At 47.1% G+C, this 22059-nt stretch overlaps 1 protein-coding gene across 1 annotated transcript in view; it reads right to left on the minus strand.

The window, feature by feature from the left end:
• Nucleotides 1-21667, minus strand: part of C2H1orf198 (chromosome 2 C1orf198 homolog) — a 35667-nt gene extending 14000 nt beyond the window's left edge. Inside the window, exons 1-2 of the mRNA XM_081574392.1 lie at nt 21310-21667; nt 5821-5871 (exon numbers count right to left, since the gene is read on the minus strand). Coding sequence (XP_081430518.1) covers nt 5821-5871; nt 21310-21633 — 375 coding nt within the window. The 5' untranslated portion in view covers nt 21634-21667. The remainder of the gene's footprint in view (nt 1-5820; nt 5872-21309) is intronic.
• Between the last annotated feature and the right edge of the window lie 392 nt (nt 21668-22059).

Genomic DNA, 22059 nt, shown 5'->3' on the forward strand with positions numbered 1-22059 from the left:
GAGGTGCAAAAATTGGGAAGAAATCCCAAATCCCTGAGATTAACTCTGTGCCTGACAGTCATGACCTCAGGTCAGGCTGACCCTAGCCTCAGCTAATCTCTTGGTGGCTGCTGACCAGGGATCCAACCTGTGCCCCCTGAATTGAAAGTAGAGTCTTAGACACTGGACCACCAGGGAAGTACCCCCTTCTGCAGTCAGAGCCGAGAAAGAGCTAGACCCTGAGTGGCAGTCACTAAATGTCTGCAGAAGTGGCGGTCTAATGGTTAAGACTTTGTGCTTCCAATGCAGGGGGCATGGGTTGGATCCCTGGTCAGGGAATTAAGATCCCACATGCCGTGCGGCATGGCCAAAAAAAAAAAAAAGGGAAAAAAAAGCCTGCTGAAGTGAACAGCTATAGAAGCATGAGATCATATCTACCAATGTGCATGCAGATATGTGTTAACTGCATGAGGGAAAATAACTGAAGGAGTGATTGTGTGCCTAAAGCTGTCCTCCTGTCCCCAAAATGCACTCATCCCCTCACTGGGCTGTTTTCTGAGAGCAAGTGATTACTCATCTCTGAGTTTAAGCATAATGTCTGACCCAGAGTAGATGTATAATCAATGTCTACTGAATTTTTGAAAAATCTGTGAATGATGTCATAGAAACAGGAAGTAGAAGGATGGTTACCAGGGGCTAGAGGAGGGGAGAGGGGGGTTTCTGTTTATAGGGAATAGAGTTTCAGTTTAAGAAGATGACAGACTTCTGGAGATGGACTGTGGTGATGGCTGCACAACAGTGTGCACTTACAAATGGCTAAGATGTTACATTTTATGTTAGGTATATTTTATAACAATCAAAATTTAAAAATAAAAAGTTTAAAAATCAGTGGATGACAATCAAATGAAATGATCTGGTTTCAGGGCTGTCAGAGCATGGAGTCTTAGATTCAAAATGGCACAAATTCTCTGCAACTCTCCATCAGAAGCTGCAATACATGTCCTCAAACCCCAAATCTGAGCCAGACTATGCCTCAATTAGACCAGCAGAACAAAGCAGAGGGGATACTTTGATACCCAAGCCTAAGCCTAGGAAGGCCTTGTCAGCTTGCATTTTCACCCAGGGGAACTCTTCAGCTACCATGTAGCTCACTGGATACTTGTGGCCCCAACCGAAAATGGAAGAGAGGTTATCCTAGAGCAGCGGTTCCCATTAGCTGTCTGGTAACAGGTCCATGGGAAGGCCAGCAGAAGAACAGTCTGGCTGAGCCCTGCCCAGACCACTGGCCCACAGAATCAGGAGCAAAGAAACGAATGTTTCCAGTCACAAAGCAGTGGGGTGTCTGTCATGTATCAAAGAATTCAAATGATGAAGGGCCACCAGCCCTGCAGCTGGAGGTCAGGGCCACTCTGCCCTGGCTAACCTGCCTCCTGCATGCAGCTCTCCAAAGAAGTTCTCCTGAGTCTTTAAGTCCCAAGGAAGAGTGTGACAACTCAGGGAGGCAGGCACTTGCATGCAGCTCTCCAAAGAAGTTCTCCTGAGTCTTTAAGTCCTAAGGAAGAGTGTGACAACTCAGGGAGGCAGGCACTTGATTTTTGGCTGGGGAGAGGTGAATGTGGAATGCTGACTGGTAAGGACAGGGCAGGGGTGTGGTCTTTTGCTCCTTGGAACACCTTCTGTTACCTCTACAAACTCCTGACTTTAAACCACGTAAGTTTGATTTTGAGAGCTCAAACAGAAAGGTGAGGACACAGACAGCCTACTAGTTCATGAAATAAGCTGGTTCTCTCACTGGAAGGGAACATGAAATGGAATTCTGAGCCACAAAGACTATATCTTTTACTAAAAAGATACAAGTTAAAATGGGCAAAACAAATCAACGTGATTCTACCAAGCCTTCTTGATTTATGCAGGTTCCCAGGGAACCTGGATGCCATCTGTGGACAATTAACACCAGCACAAGTGTAACCCACGCTGGATTATGTCAGCACACTTTGTTCTAGAGACCTTTTCCAGGCACCTATTCCCACACTGAGCCACATTCAAAGCAGCTGCCCCAGGAGCGGCCCCCTCCTTGTCCCAGAATGTCATCTGCATTGTGTTAGTAACAGAAGAAACAGCCGATCCCACAAAGGGCTGACTCCGGAACATTTTACAAGGTAAATTCTTATGAGAGCAGATATTCTCAGGGGAGCACAATGCACGTAGGGCTCCGGGCATTTTAACTAATTCAATTTCTTGGTCTTCATCACTGAGACATCATGAAACCTATGGCCCAGTCCTGGGACATCTGTGCTGCCTTCTGTGCCCCTGTCCACTCCAACCTGCAGACTGCCCATCTGCCTGTTCAGTTCAGTTCAGTTCAGTCGCTCAGTCGTGTCCGACTCTCTGTGACCCCATGAATTGCAGCACTCCAGGCCTCTCTGTCCATCACCAATTCCCGGAGTCTACCCAAACCCATGTTCATTGAGTCGGTGATGCCATCCAACCACCTCATCCTCTGTCGTCCCCTTCTCCTCCCGCCCCCAATCCTACCCAGCATTAGGGTCTTTTCCAATGAGTCAACCCTTCGCATGAGGTGCCCAAAGTATTGGAGTTTCAGCTTCAACATCAGACCTTCCAATGAACACCCAGGATTGATCTCTTTTAGGATGGATTGATTGGATCTCCTTGCAGTCCAAGGGACTCTCAAGAGTCTTCTCCAACACCACAGTTCAAAAGCATCAATTCTGCAGCGCTCAGCTTTCTTCACCATCCAACTCTCACATCCATACATGACCACTGGAAAAACCATAGCCTTGACTAGACGGACTTTTGTTGGCAAAGTAATGTCTCTGCTTTTAAACATGCTATCTAGGTTGGCCATAACCTTCCTTCCAAGGAGTAAGCGTCTTTTAATTTCATGGCTGCAGTCACCATCAGCAGTGATTCTGGAGCCCAAAAAAGTAAAGTCTGACACTGTTTCCACTGTTTCCCCATCTATTTCCCATGGAGTGATGGGATCAGATGCCATGATCTTAGTTTTCTGAACGTTGAGCTTTAAGCCAACTTTTTCACTCTCCTCCTTCACCTTCATCAAGAGGCTCTTTAGTTCCTCTTCACTTTCTGCCATAAGGGTGGTGTCATCCGCATATCTGAGGTTATTGATATTTCTCCCAGCAATCTTGATTCCAGCTTGTGTTTCCTCCAGCCCAGCATTTCTCATGATGTACTCTGCATATAAGTTAAATAAGCAGGGTGACAATATACAGCCTTGATGGACTCCTTTTCCTATTTGGAACCAGTCTGTTGTTCCATGTCCAGTTCTAACTGTTGCTTCCTGACCTGCATACAGGTTTCTCAAGAGACAGGTCAGATGGTCTGGTATTCCCATCTCTTTCAGAATTTTCCACAGTTTATTGTGATCCACACAGTCAAAGGCTTTGGCATAGTCAATAAAGCAGAAATAGATGTTTTTCTGGAACTCTCTTGCTTTTTCGATGATCCAGCGGATGTTGGCAATTTGATCTCTGGTTCCTCTGCCTTTTCTAAAACCAGCTTGAACATATGGAAGTTCACGGTTCACCTATTGCTGAAGCCTGGCTTGGAGAATTTTGAGCATTACTTTACTAGCATGTGAGATGAGTGCAATTGTGCGGTAGTTTGAGCATTCTTTGGCATTGCCTTTCTTTGGGATTGGAACGAAAACTGACCTTTTCCAGTCCTGTAGCCACTGCTGAGTTTTCCAAATTTGCTGGCATATCGAGTGCAGCACTTTCACAGCATCACCTTTGAGGATTTGAAATAGCTCAACTGGAATTCCATCACCTCCACTAGCTTTGTTCGTAGTGATGCTTTCTAAGGCCCACTTGACTTCACATTCCAGGATGTCTGGCTCTAGGTGAGTGATCACACCATCGTGATTATCTGGGTCGTGAAGATCTTTTTTGTACAGTTCTTCTGTGTATTCTTGCCACCTCTTCTTAATATCTTCTGCTTCTGTTAGGTCCATACCATTTCTGTCCTTTATCGAGCCTATCTTTGCATAAATGTTCCTTTGGTATCTCTAATTTTCTTGAAGAGGTCTCTAGTCTTTCCCAATCTGTTGTTTTCCTCTATTTGTTTGCACTGATCGCTGAGGAAGGCTTTCTTATCTCTCCTTGCTATTCTTTGGAACTCTGCATTCAGATGAGAATATCTTTCCTTTTCTCCTTTGCTTTTCACTTCTCTTCTCTTCCCAGCTATCTGTAAGGCCTCCTCAGACAGCCATTTTGCTTTTTTGCATTTCTTTTCCATGGGTGTCATCTATAGGTTTAGTGCTTCTCAGGTACCCATCTGGGGAAACCCCAGAAAAGGAACATAACGGCCCTGGATGAATGCCAATGTGGTGATGTACTTTCTACCCACCTCCAACTCCCTTTGCCCTGTTACTGGACAAGGGATTTGCTGCTGGATTTCAGAACTCTGAAACTGCAATTCCAGGCTGCTCCTCCATATCCCCGGCTCCCTCCCACCCACCCTTGGCCACCGCTTAACCAGTGTCCATATCCTGAAGGATTCAGCTTCCAGGCACAACTCTGTCACTCGCCCTGCCCTCTGTTTAGACTTAGGTTATTCATCTGCCTCAGAAATTAAAAAAAAAAAAAAAAGACACACAGGATGCAGCTGTTTGCATCTTTATTTTTAGGACGTTTAGGACCCAACGTTCTGGTACCCTGAAGGCAGGAGTGTGTGTTTGCTGAATGAACATGTTCATCTGCATTAATGCTAAGTATTCTCAAAAGCCACCTCCTAACTCTCACAGAAGAATCACCTTGGCTCTCATGGGCTTCCCTCATCCTAGGGGCATCGCACCACTTGGGGCAATCAGTCTCGGTTACAGTGCCACCTGTGGGCAAGGATGCCAGCTGTCTGGATCCGCCTTGGCCCTCGTCAAGTCTGTCATTTATTCTTAGACACAGACTCCCATGTGAAGGCCTCTCAGACCCACTCACTGCTTCATCCCACTGTGACCAACCCTTCCTACAGCCCCGTGGAGGCCATTTCTACTGGGATGAACAACTGTAGGGACAAGAATAAGCCCCTTCAAGTACCAGGCTTGAAAGCCCTGATCTGACCTCAAGCCTCAGCCCCAGTCCAGGCACTGAGCCATTATGGTCACCTCCATTATGGAAAGGGCCCTCCAACACAGAGCAGCAAATGTTCTAGAATTCAGAGAATCCTGGTCTTTTTCCTTGGATTTGAGACACCTACCGTTTGGTCATTTTGCTACTTATTAATGCTCTTGTTCTGGGACAACTAGGGAGAATGGGGAAATGGATCAACCCAGTGAAGCTTGATACCCTTAAGCAACTTCGGCAACAATAACACTGATAGCAATGAATGAATGACTGGACACCAGCATTCAGGGATCCAGGCTGGGTTGTCTGTGTGTATCCACTGGCTACTCCAGCTTCACAAGGTACAAGGAACAGTCTCTCCCTCCTCTCTTCCACCCTCAGGACTCTCTGCCTAGAGCTGACTCTTCCAGGCAATTCTGATGGATCTGCACTCTTGCTCCCACATCCACCCAACTTGCTGTCTCTGTTGCCCTTCTGATTTCATTTTAATAAAAGCTGCTCTTATCCCACCCCCAACCAAAAGCTTCCCTCAAAGCTTTGTCATATGGACCCTTGTGCCACCAACCCCCTCACTTTAAATCCATCACCAAACCTAACACCTAACTTAGCATAGGCCCCACCCCACCTCCTCTCCTTTCCTACCAGCAGGGGGTGCATCTGACCTCCTAAGTGCTGAAAGGAAAATACCTAACCACATCACTTTTTATAAAAGATAAACAAATCTAAATTTAATCCAACTTACCCTTGTTTCCCAGGAGAAAGGGGCAGAGTGCTCATCTTGCCAAGTTATGTCCTGAAATAAAAATTCAAGAATAAATCTGAAATCCAAACCCAAACATACCCTGTGCAAACAACCACCCAAGGCCATGGGGGAACCAAAATTTAGGAAGAATCCCAACTCCTGGCTCTAAACAAGCCTGACGTCACCACACTCTGCAGAGAATGTGTTGACCTTCTGGATCTGGCTTCCCCTCACTTTGTGGGCCGAGGCTGCTAGGCATGCCTGTCCCCTGCCAAACAGATATTAGATGGATGCCTGGGAGTCCCAGGACAAACTTGGTGACAGGGAAGCTGAGAAGAAAGGGAACAGGGCTTCTGGGCTCAGGTCTCAGCCCTACCAGCGATTAGCCATGTGGCCAGGGGATGATGACTTAGCCTTTTGAGCCTCAGTTTCCTCATCTGTAAAAGAAGAATCACACTTGCCTTGCAGGATTGTTGTGAGGATTAAATGAGGTCACATATGAAAGCAATGCTTTTAAACACATTGGCAAAGACCCTCATACTGGGAAAGACTGAAGGCAGGAGGAGAAGGGGACAACAGAGGATGAAAAGGTTGGATGGCTTCATTGACTCAATGGACATGAGTTCAAGCAAATTCTGGGAGATGGTGAAGGACAGGGAAGCCTGGCCTGCTGGAGTCCCTGAGGTCTCAAAGAGTCAGACACGACTTTGTAACTGAACAACAGTGAAAAGAATGTCAGAAAATTATTTGCAGTCAATACTCATACCCAATTTTTAAATTGAGCCCCACCCCCAATCCTAATAAGTGCCTCCCAGAAATGTGAAAGGCAATGATCAGCAAATCAATGAAGAAAATGCAATTATAATGAAAACTCAGAATCATTCTGACCCTCACAAGCAGAACAGGATAAAAGGAGCCCTTCAAAATAGTCACGAGAATTTGACCTTGGGTCCACCAGCCTAAACAAAGGCTTGTAAAAATCTCCTTCCCTTGGCTACTTCTCCGTCTTTCCACCTGTATTCCTATGCTAGCAAATGTCTCATCTGTGCCCAGCTTCTATTGGGGATCATATTTTCTGAACCAAAAACTGGGATATCTTGGGTGATCCAGACTGAAAAGGGGATTAAATAATTGAATTGAGACTGTTCTTGCATAAAGCACCCCAGGTACATGGTGTCTTCCCACCCAGAAGCACTCCCTGCCCCTAGAGGTAGGTCACCTGACTCCCCCTCCTCCAGGAGGCGGCCCAGTTCTGCAAAGGGCCCACTTTTTTTTAGTACAAACTCCATTCCCAGCCTCAGTCTCTAAGCTGTGTCTCCTATCACTCTTGACTCTCAGGCAAAACTTCTAAAAACGTGAGGCAACATGGGCCACTGTGTTCGCATTGTGCAGTTTAGCCCACGTTTACGCCTCAATTTACAAACTGTGTCCCTTCAAAAGTAGAAATGTGAGTTAACAAGTCTCAGCTAAGGGGACCCTGAGTCCAGGTCTCTGCGTGTGTGGTCAGGAAGTGGGAGAAAAGTGTAGTTGAGCTAAATGACCTGAAAGTCCGTAAAATTCTATGATCTCAGGACCCTCTAAGTTCCTCTTAGAAGCAATACAACAAAAAAGACTTTGTCAGATGGGAAAAATGAAGGAGGCTGATGTAATGTAAGTCCCCTTTATTCTAGATTTGGACCAGTGAAAAAAGGACAAAGGGAAACCAACTGGCAAATGTGTTCCCTGTCTCCAGGGGAGGGACAACCCAGTGGCCACCTCAGGGGACAGAGGAGGTGTGTGGAGATTCAGTGGGCAGGCAGAGACAGAGCAGGGAGCAGGATCACTGGCTAAAAGCAGGACACATCCCTTCTCATGTGATATGATCAATCCTCTGAATATTAATTATGCAGCTTGAGTCCCTTTGAAATCTGCAAAGAACAGAGTAAGAAGGTTTGGGGGTTTGGAAGGTGAATGAGTGCAAGACTCTTAGGAACAACCTTCTTTTCTATTTTTCCAGCTTTTTTCTACAGTAATCCTGGCCTATCTTCTTCCCTACCAATATACATATACAAGTTATAAATGTATTCCTCCTTAGGTAATTTTGTGAATGAAAGAAAAAATGAAGATGAAAAGACAATATTACATGAAACAAACAAAAAATCGAACAGGAATATAAGAGGGAACCAATAAAATACGCTTTCTATAACAATGCTTCATTTGAGCTATATTTGATCATTCTCGTTCATATTGTATACTTTTAAAAGAATTATTCCCCATAATTCCTTGGTGAAGAATTTGGGAAACAGTAAATATATTTTATAAAATCTGGTAAACAAACATGAAAGGAAAGTTTTATTGGTAGTCATCTCTGATTGACATGGATAAGATGTCTAAAATTTGTATATGTACTCATGGAGTAATAAAGAATTAGTTATTGTTTAAAAAAAGAAAAAGACTCTTAGGAGCAAAAACGTAGCCTGGAGCTTGGTAAGCCAGTAGGCTCCAGTGGCTGCAGCCCATATTGGCTGAAATTCCAAAAGGGCTGCAGACAGAGGGGCATCCTGTGATTTCTCCACGAGTTGATGTCAAGTCAATAATTTTTTGTTTGCTCCAGCAAGAAACTGAGTCAAGGGGCAAATTCCTTAGATTTCTGCAGTTCCAAGCTCATAAAAAAATAATAAAGCACTTAACAAAAATAAACATGCCAAACAAAAATTCGATTGAAGCTCTGAAGTCAGCCATTGGCCAGCTGCAGACTCCAGCCACAAACAGCACTGGCAGCAATGCAGGCTCTCCAGGCAGCTGGATGCAAAACAGCATCAGAATTGCAAGGTTCTAGAAATGGACAGTGGTAGTGGCAGCTGTACAACATTGTGAATGTAGTAACTGTACACCTAAAAAAAATGGTGAGAATGGTAAATTTTGTTATGAATATTTTACCACAATAAAAAAAAATCTGAATGTATTATATGACTCGAACTATACAACATTCTGGAAAAGGTAAAATTATGGGGACAGTAAGAAGATCAGTGGTTGCCAGGGTTAAATGGAAGGAGGGATGAGAAGGCACAGAGGATTTTTAGGACAGTGAAACTACTCTGTACATACTGTAATGGTGGATACATTTCTCAAAACCCAGAATGTACAGCAGCAAGAGTAAACTGCAGTGCAAACTATGGACTAAGGGCAATAATGATATGTAGGTTCATCCATTGTGACAAATGTCCCACTCTGGTGCAGCACATTGGTATTGGAAGAGACTGCACATGTGTGACAGTAGGGAGTATGTCAGAAATCTATACTTTCCACTCAGTTTTGCTGGGAACCTTACATTGCTCTGAAAATTAATTTATTTTTCAAAAAAAAAGTGACCCCTCCCCACGCCAAAAAAAAAAAAACCCTGACAAGGGTAACAAATACTAAAAACATCATTTCCTAATTACTTTAGTCTGTCTTGCTATTATCTATGCTCCTGACGTTACTTATGTCTATTGTACCTGCAAGATAGAAAGTGCATCTGTAACAACACACAGTGGGGTTGCTGCACCTCCCTGACTGGCTCCGATTCCGTGAGCCACCTTGGGGCTTGGACAGGACCTAGAGGAGCATCTCCATGGCAACCAGCGGGTGCTCCACAGCAAGGCTGCTCCCCTCACTGCCCTGATGCCAGATGTTGAACATTTCCCAACACACCAGAAGCTGCAACCAATACCAGACACCCTGAAATTCACTACATTCTACACTAAATGCAATTTTTACTATTAAAATTTTTAAGGATTTTGGTCATTTTGCCTTTGAAATTATTTGGCGACAGTAACTCATCTAGAATTGGTTGGTTTCTCTGTAAAAGTCATGACTATTCCAAAACTATTCTAAAGTGAGAAATTCTGGACTTAAAATTCATTTCAAAGGTGAAATGTTATAAATATTAGCCTTTCCTGTATGACTGGATACTAATGAGTCATTTCTTCTTTTATAACTTCCTTCCCAATTTCAGAGCCAGTGAACTTCATTTCGTCTCCAGTGTGTGGGGGGACAGCACCTGTGGACAGCAGTGTCCACAGTGGATGACCCTTGGCAGGACCCATAGGCCAGCCTGAGGAAGCGGGGCCAGGAGCACGGGCATTACAAAGCAACTCTGAGCCTCCCCTCCACAAAACCAGCTCACTAGCAGCCGGAGGACAGGAAGAGGTGCCTTTCCTACATCAGTCAAAAGAAGTGCTTCGAAGACCCCTGAAGCACTCTGCGAGTCTTGCTTCCTCTCTGGGCCTTCCTGATGGACAGGCTGGGGACCACCCCGCAACCTGAAAAAACCACACCTTTCTGCAGATGCCCTCTCTCTGGCACACCTGTCCCAGGTAGCCTGAGGGGATGGCCACTTCCTAGGTCCTAATTGGTCTTGGGTCCATGCTTGTGCCATTCATAGACACCAGATTCAAGGCTCTCTAAAGAGCACTCCTAGCTTAAAGGTTTCAGATCTAGCTGTAAATCAGAATCACCTAGGCTGCTGTTTTAACAGGCAGAAGCTGTGGGTCCCACCTGACATAGTTTTAGAAAACCAACAGCTCCCTGTGTGTGTGTGTGTGCTCAGTCATGTCCGACTCTTTGCAACCTCATGGACTGTAGCCTGCCAGGCTCCCCTGTCCATGGGAATTCTCCAGGCAAGAATACAGGAGTGGGTTGCCATGCCCTCCTCCAGGGGACCTTCCCGACCCAGGGATTGAACTTGCATCTCCTGCATCTTATGCATTGGCAAGCGGATTCTTTACCACTGGTGCCACCTGGTTATGATCCAACAACTCCCTAAGTCATTCTAAAGCAGCTGTTCCCATGGGCGGCTCACCTACATCAGTCTTCCACAGGACACCTGACTCCCTCTTCTCATGGAGGCGCTTGGCCACGCAGGCTGCACGTGCTGACCTCCACGGCTCAGGTGTCCACCTCTCTGCCCAAGCCACCCCATCTATACTGCTACTGCTAAGTCGCTTCAGTCGTGTCCGACTCTGTGCGACCCCATAGACGGCAGCCCACCAGGCTCCGCCGTCCCTGGGATTCTCCAGGCAAGAATATTGGAGTGGGTTGCCATTTCCTTCTCCAGTGCATGAAAGGGAAAAGTGAAAGTGAAGTTGCTCAGTCGTGTCCGACTCTTAGCGACCCCATGGACTATAGCCTACCAGGCTCCTCAGTCCATGGGATTTTCCAGGCAAGAGTACTGGAGTGGGGTGCCATTGCCTTCTCCGCCCATCTATACAGGTGGCCTCAATCAATACTGCTACATGGCTCTCATCATTCCCAAGTAAGAATTTCTAGTAAACCAACCTGGATGCTGGCCGCTCTCACAAGAGGCCTGCGGTTTTCTTGGCTGGCTTTCACCTACCCCACTTTGAAGCAGGTACAACCATGCTGTGCGTCATCAGTATAATCAACCAAAGCAAACAGTCTCCTAAACACTGCAAGGCCTCAGCAAATCACATCCAGATGCTGCTAAAGAAATATCAATAACTTCAGATATGCAGATGACACCACCCTTAAGGCAGAAAGCAAATCACCTCTAAAGGCCTCAGCAAATCACATCTAAAGGCTGCTTTAGAGATAAGAAAGCTTCCCTCAATGATCAATGCAAAGAAATAGAGGAAAACAATAGAATGGGAAAGACTAGAGATCTCATCAAGAAAATCAGAGACACCAAACGAACATTTCATGCAAAGATGGTCACAATAAAGGACAGAAATGGCATGGATCTAACAGAAGCAGAAGATATTAAGAAGAGGTGGCAACAATACACAGAAGAACTATACAAAAGAGATCTTCATGACCCAGATATCCACGACGGTGTAATCACTGACCTAGAGCCAGATATCCTGGAATGTGAAGTCAAGTGGGCCTTACGAAGCATCGCTACAAACAAAGCTAGTGGAGGTGATGGAATTCCAGCTGAGCTATTTCAAATCCTAAAAGATGATGCTGTTGAAGTGCTCCACTCAATATGTCAGCAAATTTGGAAAATTCAGCAGTGGCCACAGGACTGGAAAAGGTCAGTTTTCCATCCAATCTTTAAGAAAGGCAATGCCAAAGAATGTTCAAATTCTTTGAACATTTGCACTCATCTCACATGCTAGCAGTGTAATGCTCAAAATTCTCCAAGCCAGGCTTCAACAGTAGATGAACTTCCAGATGTACAAGCTGGATTTAGAAAAGGCAGAGGAACCAGAGATCAAATTGCCAACATCCACTGGATCATCGAAAAAGCAAGAGAGTTCCAGAAAAACATCTACTTCCGTTTTATTGACTATGTCAAAGCCTTTGACTGTGTGGATCACAACAAACTGGAAAATTCTTAAAGAAATGGGAATACCAGACCACCTTACCTGCCTCCTGAGAAATCTGTATACAGGTCAAGAGCCAACAGTTAGAACCGGACATGGAATAACAGACTGGTTCCAAATGGGGAAAGGAGTACGTCAAGGCTGTATATTGTCACCCTGCTTATTTAACTTATATGCAGAGTACATCATGAGGAATGCTGGGCTAGATGAAGCACAAGCTGGAATCAAGATTGCTGGAACAAATATTGATAACCTCAGATACGCAGATGACACCACCCTTATGGCAGAAAGCGAAGAAGAACTAAAGAGCCTCTTGATGAAAATGAAAGAGAGTGAAAAAGTTGGTTTAAAGCTCAACATTCAGAAAACTAAGATCATGGCATCCGGTCCCATCACTTCATGGCAAATAGATGGGGAAACAGTGGAAACAGTGGCTGACTTTATTTTGGGGGGCTCCAAAATCACTGCAGATGGTGACTGTGCCATGAAATTAAAAGACACTTGCTCCCTGGAAGAAAAGCTATGACCAATCTAGACAGCATAGTAAAGAACAGAGACATTACTTTGCCAACAAAGGTCTGTCTATGCAATGCTATAGTTTTTCCAGTAGTCATCTATGGATATGAGAGTTGGAGTATAAAGAAAGGTGAGAGCGAAGAAATGATGCTTTTGAACTGTGGTGTTGGAGAAGACTCTTGAGAGTCCCTTGGACTGCAAGGAGATCCAACCAGTTCATTCTAAAGGAAATCAGTCCTGAATATTCATTGGAAGTACTGATGCTGAAGCTGAAACTCCAATACTTTGGCCACCTGATGCGAAGAACTGACTCACTGGAAAAGACCCTGATGCTGGGAAAGATTGAAGGCGAGAGAAGAAGGGGACTACAGAGGATGAGATGGTTAAATGGCATCACTGACTTGATGGACATGAGTTTGGGTAAACTCCAGGAGTTGGTGATGGACAGGGAAGCCTGGCATGCTGCAGTCCATCAGGTCGCAAAGAGTAAGACACAACTGAGTTACTGAACTGAACTGAACTAAAGGGCTGCTTTCATTTCATTCGTTCCAGAGTTCAAAGATTACATACAACTACTGCAAAAGGATTTCTAATAATGCCTCTGCATAACTACAATAAGTATGTAATTATAAATACTCTGATGTCGTAGAGTCAAAATACGGTGTGCTGTTTGTTAAATTTCTCCTGCCATCTAGAGGGCTGAGTCTCTAAAAGTTAGAATCCCAACCATTAAGCTCCCCAGAAATACATCTGATTTTTCTTGAGTGGTTCAGAAGCAGTGCTCACTGGAACTATATATTATCATTGTTCTCCTAAGTCCATAAATTGAGGGAGTTTCCAGTTGATTGATAGCTGGTGGCATCTTGGCTTAAAGGTAAGAAGTTTAAACTGTGAAATACTCCAAACTAGAGAAATGACACTCAGATGGCAGAGCCTGCAGGAGCGGGACAGACACTGCCTGTGTTGCTGACTGTCCCATCCCTTCAGGGATGTCGGCTGGCCTGGGCCTCTTGGCACATCCTGCACCAAGCACCTTCTTCCTGATGATCTGCTTAGTGTCAGTCTGTACCTCAAATTCACAGGAGCATGTTAAAAACAGAAGGGAGGGAATCATACTCCTTGGTATTTAGCTGAATGAGTTGAAAACTTCAGTTCAGTTGCTCAGTCGTCAGACTCTTTGTGACCCCATGGACTGCAGCGTGCCAGGCTTCCCTGTCCATCACCACCTCCCAGAGCTTGTTCAAATTCATGTCTATCAAGTTAGTGATGCCATCCAACCATCTCACCCTCTGTAGTCCCCTTCTCCTCCTGCCTTCAATCTTTCCCAGCATCAGGGTCTTTTCAAATGAGTCAGTTCTTTGCATCAGGTGGCCAAAGTACTGGAGCTTCAGCTTCAGCATCAGTCCTTCCAATGAATATTCAGGACTGATTTCCTTTAGGATTGACTGGTTTGATCTCCTTAGGTCCACATAAACACCTACACATGGCTGCTTATAGCAGCTTCAGTCATAAATACCAAGACTTAGAAGTAACTAAGATGTCCTTTCGTGGGTGAATGGCTATGAATGGCTAAGAAAACTGTGGTACATTCAGGCTGTAGACTATTATTCAGTGCTAGGAAGAATGGGCTATCAAGCCATGAAAAGACACAGAAGAAACTTAATGCATATTACTAAGTGACCGAAGTCAATCAGAAAAGGCTGCATACTCCATGATTCCAACCATATGTCATCTGGAAAAGACCAAACTATGGTGATAGTAAAAAGATAAGCAGTTGCTAGGGACTGGAGGGGAGAAAGGGATGAATAGCAAAAGCATACAGGGTTTTTAGGACAGTGAAATACTCTGTATGGTTCTATCAATACAATGATGGAATTGTGTCCTCATACATTAGTCCAAACCACTGAATGTCCAATATGAAGAGTGAACTACAGGGCTTCCCTGGTGGCACAGTGGATAAGAATCTGCCTGCCAATGCAGAAGACAAGGGTTCAATCCCTGATCCGGGAAGATGCCACATGCTGTGGAACAACTAAGCCCATGCACCACAACTAGGGAAGCCTGGCCCCTAGAGCCTGTGCTCTGCAACAAGAGAAGGCATGGCAATGAGAAGCCCGTGCACCACAGCAAAGAGTCCCCCAGCACTGCTCACTGCAACTAGAGAAAGCCCGTGCCCAGCAACGAAAACCCAGAGCAGCCAAAAAGTAATTAATTAAATAGATCATTAAAAAATAGTGGAAAATATAAATTTTAAAAAAGAGTGAACTGTAATGTAAACTATGAACTGGGTGACGATGTGTAGGTTCACTGATTATAGTAAATGCAGCGCTGTGATAGGGGCTGTTGATTCTGTGGGGGGAGGAGCTGTGCATGTATAAGGAAGTGGGTATATGGAAACCTCTGTACTTTCTGCTCAGTTCTGCTGTGAACCTAACAATGCTCTGAAAAATAAAGTCCACTAAAAAAAAATAAAAAAGGAAGGAGTAAGGGAGAAGAATATGCTCTTTTTAACCAAATGCTTATTCTTAGGGACTATTGTTTATATATTTATGGAATCGATGCTTTCCCCTTTGACCTGCAGTACTGAATACATTTAATTCTGCTGAGATAAGACAGTTGCCATCACTGGAAGTACAAAACTGCAGTTCTGACAACAGAAAACGAGTTTAACTACTGGGCAGCGTCCATCATGAACACAAGTACAGAAACTCAGGCCTTCACAGACCTTAGCAAAAACAAAAACTCGGTGCCAAGGTGGTGATGGGAAGGTGGGTGGGGGAGAGGTCAAAGGAAACAACCAGGAGAACAGAGTAAGAAGTTTAAGACAGGTCTGGCCTTGATTTATTTTTCTGAGAAAGGGATTTTTTTTTTTCTTGCTTTAGAATGTCAAAGTAACTCCCGTCAATTACAAGATGACTTCAGATGTGCCAATAGGCTTCCCAGCTCTCCCCCTCACCCTGGGAGACAAGGAGCAAGTCATTTCACTTTTTTGCAAAACCTGTTCCCTGGTAATTACTGGGCCACACACCCACCGGTAGGGCCAGGGGGAGCCAGTGTGGCTGCCTCAGCTCCCAGAGTGAGAGTTTCAATACCCTTCCTCCTCCAGGGGCACCAGGCCAGGTGCTTCTTTGGACAGAGAACTATCTGTCTGAAAAGGGAAGCCTGTGGAAGAGACCCACAGCCTCCTCCTCAAAGCCTGTGGAGGTGGAGGTGAACATGGCCCCACAGCCACGTTCTCAACTCCTGCTTGGAGCCAGGGCACAGGCACCAGGACATGATAAACCACATCCACCCTGTCATCTTTTCTAAAGAACGCATGCATCTGCCAGACAGAAGCGTGGGGCTCATAATTACGCATTCTCTCTTAAAAAAAAAAAAAAAAAGTCCGAAAAACTGAAAAAGTAACTCTCAAGTTTCTCATTTGGGGGCCAAAGGCTGAAAAGTAAAAAGCCAAGCTCCTGAAGCGAAAGGGGAAGAGGTGACCTCACATGTCACAAGTCCTGCATCAGGCAGCCACAGAGCCAACCAAACTCAAATCTGACGAAGATCTAATAACTGAGGAGAGTTCTGGAAAGACTACCAACTGCTTCATAATGCTGCTTCTGCACTGTTTGAAACTTTTAACAGCAACATACAGGTACGTTGGGCTTCCCTGGTGGCTCAGCGGTAAAGAATCCACCTGAAATGCAGGAGATGCAGGAGATGCGGGTTTGATTCCTGGGTTAGGAAGATCCCCTGGAGGAGGGCATGGCAACCCACTCCAGTATTCTTGCCTGGAGAATCCCACGGACAGAGAAGCGTGGCAAGCTACAGTACATGGTGTCACAAACAGATGGACACAAGTGAAGCGACTTAGCATGCACGCACACACAGGTATGTCAGTTTAGAAATTGTATACTTATTTAATTACCTTATTTTAAAACACAAACCTCTAGGCTGGCCAGCCTAGACCCTAAGGAGAGGGGCAAGGTGACCATTTGCAGGCAGCCCAAAGGGCATGGCCTGGATGCCAGCAGCTCATCAAAGTCTGCTGACTGGGGGGCTCCACACTGACCCCCTCCTCCTGAGCATTTCAGGGAAGGGTGCTTCACCAGCCATGGGGGAACAGGAGCTGGACAGGCAGCGGGGCTGTGGAAAACTGAGGGGCCTTCAGAGGTCTGCAGAGGGTCTCCTGACTTCCTGCAGGAGTCAGGAAGGCCAAGACTCAGCCCCAGAAAAGGAGGTGAAAGTCAGGGGAGTGAAAGAGCAGCCAGCCAGTCCTCTGGTTCCTGCAGGAGGGGGAGGGACACACGGGCTGGGGGAACACCTCCTTCCAACAGCAGCTGGTCATGCTAAGCTGCTGAACAGGGGGTGGAGCTGTCTGGCTCCAGGGGTTACAACCCACATTCTCCAGCACTCAAAATCCAGATCCGGGTCCCTGAGGTTGGCACATGGAAACATCCTTCCTGCCCAGCCCCACTTACTTTTTTATAAAGAGATGAAACAGGCAAGTAGGTCCATGAGAAGCAACACTCCGGCTGCCCAAATTTCTGAGTTCATCTGCTTATGGCTCATCTGGAGCCTAGTTGTGGCACAGAGCTCAGAATTCTCAGATCCTGCTAGATTGGTGGCAAGAATCTGGGAGCAAGTGCAGGGAGCAGAGAGCTACACATGCCTAGAAAGTCGGGGTTTTGTTTTCTGTTTTTGCTATTTGATAACAGGAAGCTGTGGAGGCAGACTGGGGTGATACCTAATCTCCCTAGATGAAAGCTCTTCATCTCCCGAAATAAGCCATTCCCCAAACTTTTACTGCTGTAGGAATAATGCAGGAATTGAGAAGCACAGGAGAAGTCAAACTGCTGAAAGCATCTATTTGCAAACATGCCTTAACGTTCAGACCAAGCACGTGATGCAAAAGGCAAGCCCAATGTCCCTGTCTGTTCCAAGCAAGGCCTATAAGCCTGAGAGGTCCGGTGAGCTGGGCATGCTCAGTCACTCAGTCATGTTCAACTCTTTGCAACCCCATGGACTGCAGGCCTCCAGGCTACTCTGTCCATGGAATTTTCCAGGCAAGAATGTTGGAGCACATTGCCATTTCCTCCTCCAGGGGATCTTCCGGTCTCAGGGATTGAACCTGCATCTCTTGCGTCTCCTGCATTGGCAGGCTGATTCTTTACCACTGAGCCACCTAGGAAGGCTAAGCATCCCTAAAGCATGAATGGCTCTAGTGTCTAACATACTAGGCTTAAGGAAATAGTCACTCGCTTGACTGCCAAGGTAGTAAGAACCAAAAAACTGATAGAACCCTTCACGGCTTCCACGCTCAAAGGTAGGCAGTCAGCCTCCCTCTCTGCGTCAGGCTCGTCCTCCCAGCAAGGGTGGATCTGGGCCTGGACACTGGTCCTCTTGCTTTACAGACAGCAAACGTAAAAACGAACACACAGATGGCATGGTGCCACACCTGTCCTACCCAGAGCAGCCCCACATGCGCCAACTGGACGTGTGAGCTGGGCCCTGACCACACTCCCTGCCACCAAGATCTATGACCACTTGCTTGTTTCTGCAACACATAAAAATGAATGGACGACAGTCACATTTGAAGGCTGTATTTGCATGATCTGACATAAAATGTGGCTGTTTGGGACACAAAAATGTTACTGGCGACAGGGTAGAGGGTATTCAAAGAAATAGGTGATGTCCTGGTCCTTCACGATAGCTGAAAGGGGGGCACAATCTGAGGCTGGAATGGTGGCTGATCAGGAGACAGGGGACCTCACGTCCACACTGTGGACAGAGCAAGCCCAGCTTTCAATATGTGCCCCAAGGTGAATCCCCAGAGCTCATCAGAGCAGAGCTCCTTCTCACAGAGTCTCCTGTGGGACTCTACAGGACCAACGCTAAGCTTAGCAATGGCAGGAATTTATTTCATGATAGTGATTTCAAAAGTGGACACAGAGAGACTACAGCTAACAACCTTAATATTGACATTTTCACCACTGGCAGCAGCAGCCATTTTTAATCTCATAGGCCTCTCCTACTATCATCCTGTTAATGTTCTTCCCACTGCAGGAGTTCAGAGACATTAATGAATTACCACAGTCAAAAAGTTAGTTGACGGGGAGCCAAAGCAAACCCAAGACTCACAACCAAGCCCAGGTGCCTCCTGTTATAGCCTTAGGAAAGGCCCTCGGAACCCAGTATCCCAGGTGGTCTTTTCCAAGTATCTACGAGGCCCACCCTGCTTGTCATCCAAGGTCAGACACTGGCTAAAGCAAGAGCTGGGGTTCACCTGAGCACCCATCCTTCAATGAGCCAACTGTGGATGCTGGCAGTGGCGGAGCCCAAGGAGCATTCTCTGTTCCAAGACTGGCTGTGGAGGCCACAGAGACTACATCTGAAGGCAGATCAAACAGGAAGGGACAGAACGGCTGACTCAGTCTGGTTCAGGGCCCTTTTGGGTAAGCCTGGGGCCACCTATTCAGGCTACTCTGTCCAGCAGCCTACAGAGGGGTTACCCCCACCCCATCCCCATCATCACCACTTGTGCCCTGGAGCCAACCCTCCTCCAAGAACAACCGTACTCCTGGGCATGAGACCACCAACTCTACTCTGGTGCCAAGTCAATGTAACACACTTTAAACTCCCTAGTAGGATTAAATCACTGTAGCCAAAAAGACAAAAAAGCTCTGGGCAATGTTCCTCTGTACCTTTCTTCAAACTCACTGTGTCTCTGCCACTAATGCCTGGCAGGAGAGCCTGGCAGGAGGTTTGCAGATCATGCTCGCAGGCAGGCCATTTTGCAAAGCTGAGTTCAGTTCTGAAAAACAGGGCTCTTACGCTCCTGGAAGAATATGCAAGTACCACAACAAAAAGTTCTATTGGCTGTTAAATTGCTTTGGGTTTACAAATTCACAAATGGCGCAGTCTAGTACCCAGTTAAGGAATCAGAGTACACAATTCACTTGGTCACATCTTATTAGCAATATGGCACAGGCCTTTTGATAATGAACAGGCATGTGGATATTCTTAGCCAGGCAGCTGCTGCTGCTAAGTCGCTTTAGTCATGTCCGACTCTGTGCAACCCCATAGACGGCAGCCCACCAGACTCCGCCGTCCCTGGGATTCTCCTCCAGGCAAGAGTACTGGAGTGGGGTGCCATTTCCTTCTCCAAGCCAGGCAGCTAACTAAGGGAAAATGACAGTGACTCTCCAACATCTGTAAGTACTTGCCCGTTTATTTCCTCTCACAGTTTATTTCCTCATGACGTTTCCAAGAGAGGCTGCCTGCTTTTCCATCACCCAAATCTGAGCACCAACACTGCAAACATCTTTAGAGATGCTTATTTTCACATTAAATATGTTTCAGCTCTGGGATTACATTTTAAATGTATATTCTCATCCCTTCCGTTACCACACCCTCATTTTGCCTGGCAAAGCCTTTAGAGTTTAAAATCCAATGAAGACTTTTCATCCTGTCAGAATAAAGCCATGTGGGCAGCATATGTCTGCCTCTCACACATCCCTTACATTAAAGTGGGTTTATGACCACAAACATTTTGTATTAATCAACATTTCTGCACACCCACGCCTGAAAATCAGATTAAAACCTCATTCTCCACTAGAATTCCTTCCGCAGTCCACAACTTCCTCAGAAAATCTCTCCAAGCTTGGCCCCTCATCCTTGCAGCCTCAAAGCATGCGGATTTCATTGTATATTGCTTGCTGCTTTCGACTTGGACCAAAAGTTGAGCTTGAAAAGGCCCAGAGCCACAAATTTGGCATCAAACAGGTTTTAGTTAAACACATTTCCAGGAAAAAGCCAACTTTCTGAGCAGCACAGAACACTCAGGCCTTTGTGACTTTCCATGGGTCATCCCTGAGCTTCTTCTAGCTTCAGGGTTTCTTCCTCCAGTGACCACCCCTCTAGAAGTCCCAGCAGAGTGTCTAAGTCAGAGGCCCAGACATGCCCTTATATGTACCAAAGGTTTGCAACAGATCATTTAAACGTATCCAGTGTTTTTCAAAGGAAAAGAGGGGCCACCACACTCACTCCCAAAACAAAGCTGTACATGGTGCTCACTCGGAAACATCTTAGGCTTTGGGGAAATCTTGGAAGGCACCTCTTTATTCTTGTTATCTTGCTTGACAATTTCACTCTCCCCGCACAACTCATCACAAATACTAATAATATTATTATGTATAAAATGTTGACTACCTTCCCTAGCAGGGTTGGGGTGGGTATTATTATTCTTGGGGGAATCTGAGGCTCTAAAATGTTAGGTCACCCACGGCCAGACAGCTAAATGGCAGAATAGATTAGAACCTAGGCTGGTCTGGCTTAAAATCCCCTGCTGCTGCCAATTGGTCTGCCTCGCTACCGGCAACTGCCTCCAGCTCTGGGAGAAGTCTCGGGTCCCCTGCGGCCCGCTGGGGCAGGTCTAGATGGAGGGTCTTGAATGACCTCCTTCCTTCTCTCGGCGGTTCTCCACAGACTCTCCCGGGGAGCCCCCCAGCCCTCGACCTCTGGCTCCAGGCCGCCCCTTCCACCCACCCGGGTTCCTGAGCCTTCTCTCCAGCCCCTGCCCGCGCGTCTTGGGGGGACGGCTGCTAGCCGGCAGGTGTCTGCCCAGCCGCGGGCGCCTCGCGTAGCCGGGGAGGGGTGGAGGGGCCGCCGGCCCGTCCGCACCTACCTCGTCCCCGAAGCGCACCACCTTCTGGCCCGTGGGCCCGCGCAAGCCGGGGAAGCGCGCGAGCTCCTCGGGGTCGCTGGGCGCCGGGGCGCTCGGCCCCACCAGGCACCGGTCGATGATCTCGTCCTGCTGCGCCGGCGGCAGCCGCGCCCACTCGGGCCCGTACTTCTCCCGGATCTTCTCCTTGTCCTGCATGATCTTCCTAGCCATGGGGCTTAACGACGAGAAGTAGGTGAAGCGCTTCCGCTCCCGGTCGTCCAGAGGCCGGTTAGCGCTCATGACGGCCGTGCGCGAGGCCGCAATCGCCGCCGCCATGGACGCCATGCCCAGCCTGCCCGCAGCTCTCCGCCCCCGCCCCGGCCCGGGCCCCGGCCCCGGCCCTAGCCCGGAGGCCCGAGCACCGCCCCCGCCCCGCCCCACGAACAGCGCCCTTCCGTCCCCTGGAACCCGGCGCCCCGCTGCCCCAGGAACTCCGCCTCCGAGCCCGCCCAGCTCCCGAAGGCCCGCCCCTCTCCCCGCCCCACTTCAAGGGCTCCGCCCTCCGCGCCCCCACCCTGAGAATGCCGCGGACTGTACCCCACTGCTTCCAGAATTTGCCCTCCGCACTCCCACCCCGGAATCCCAGTCTTGGCTCCCCAACCCCGGGAACCCCGCGTCCCGCAGCCCGCATCCGCCCACCACCGGGAACCCCGCCGTACGCGCAGCTCCCCTAGCTACCCTCTTACGCCTCTTTGCGTCCTCCAGATCGAC

Source organism: Giraffa tippelskirchi, chromosome 2, assembly GCF_054371585.1.
Source record: "Giraffa tippelskirchi isolate mGirTip1 chromosome 2, T2T-mGirTip1v1.2.pri, whole genome shotgun sequence".
Lineage (NCBI taxonomy): Eukaryota > Metazoa > Chordata > Mammalia > Artiodactyla > Giraffidae > Giraffa > Giraffa tippelskirchi.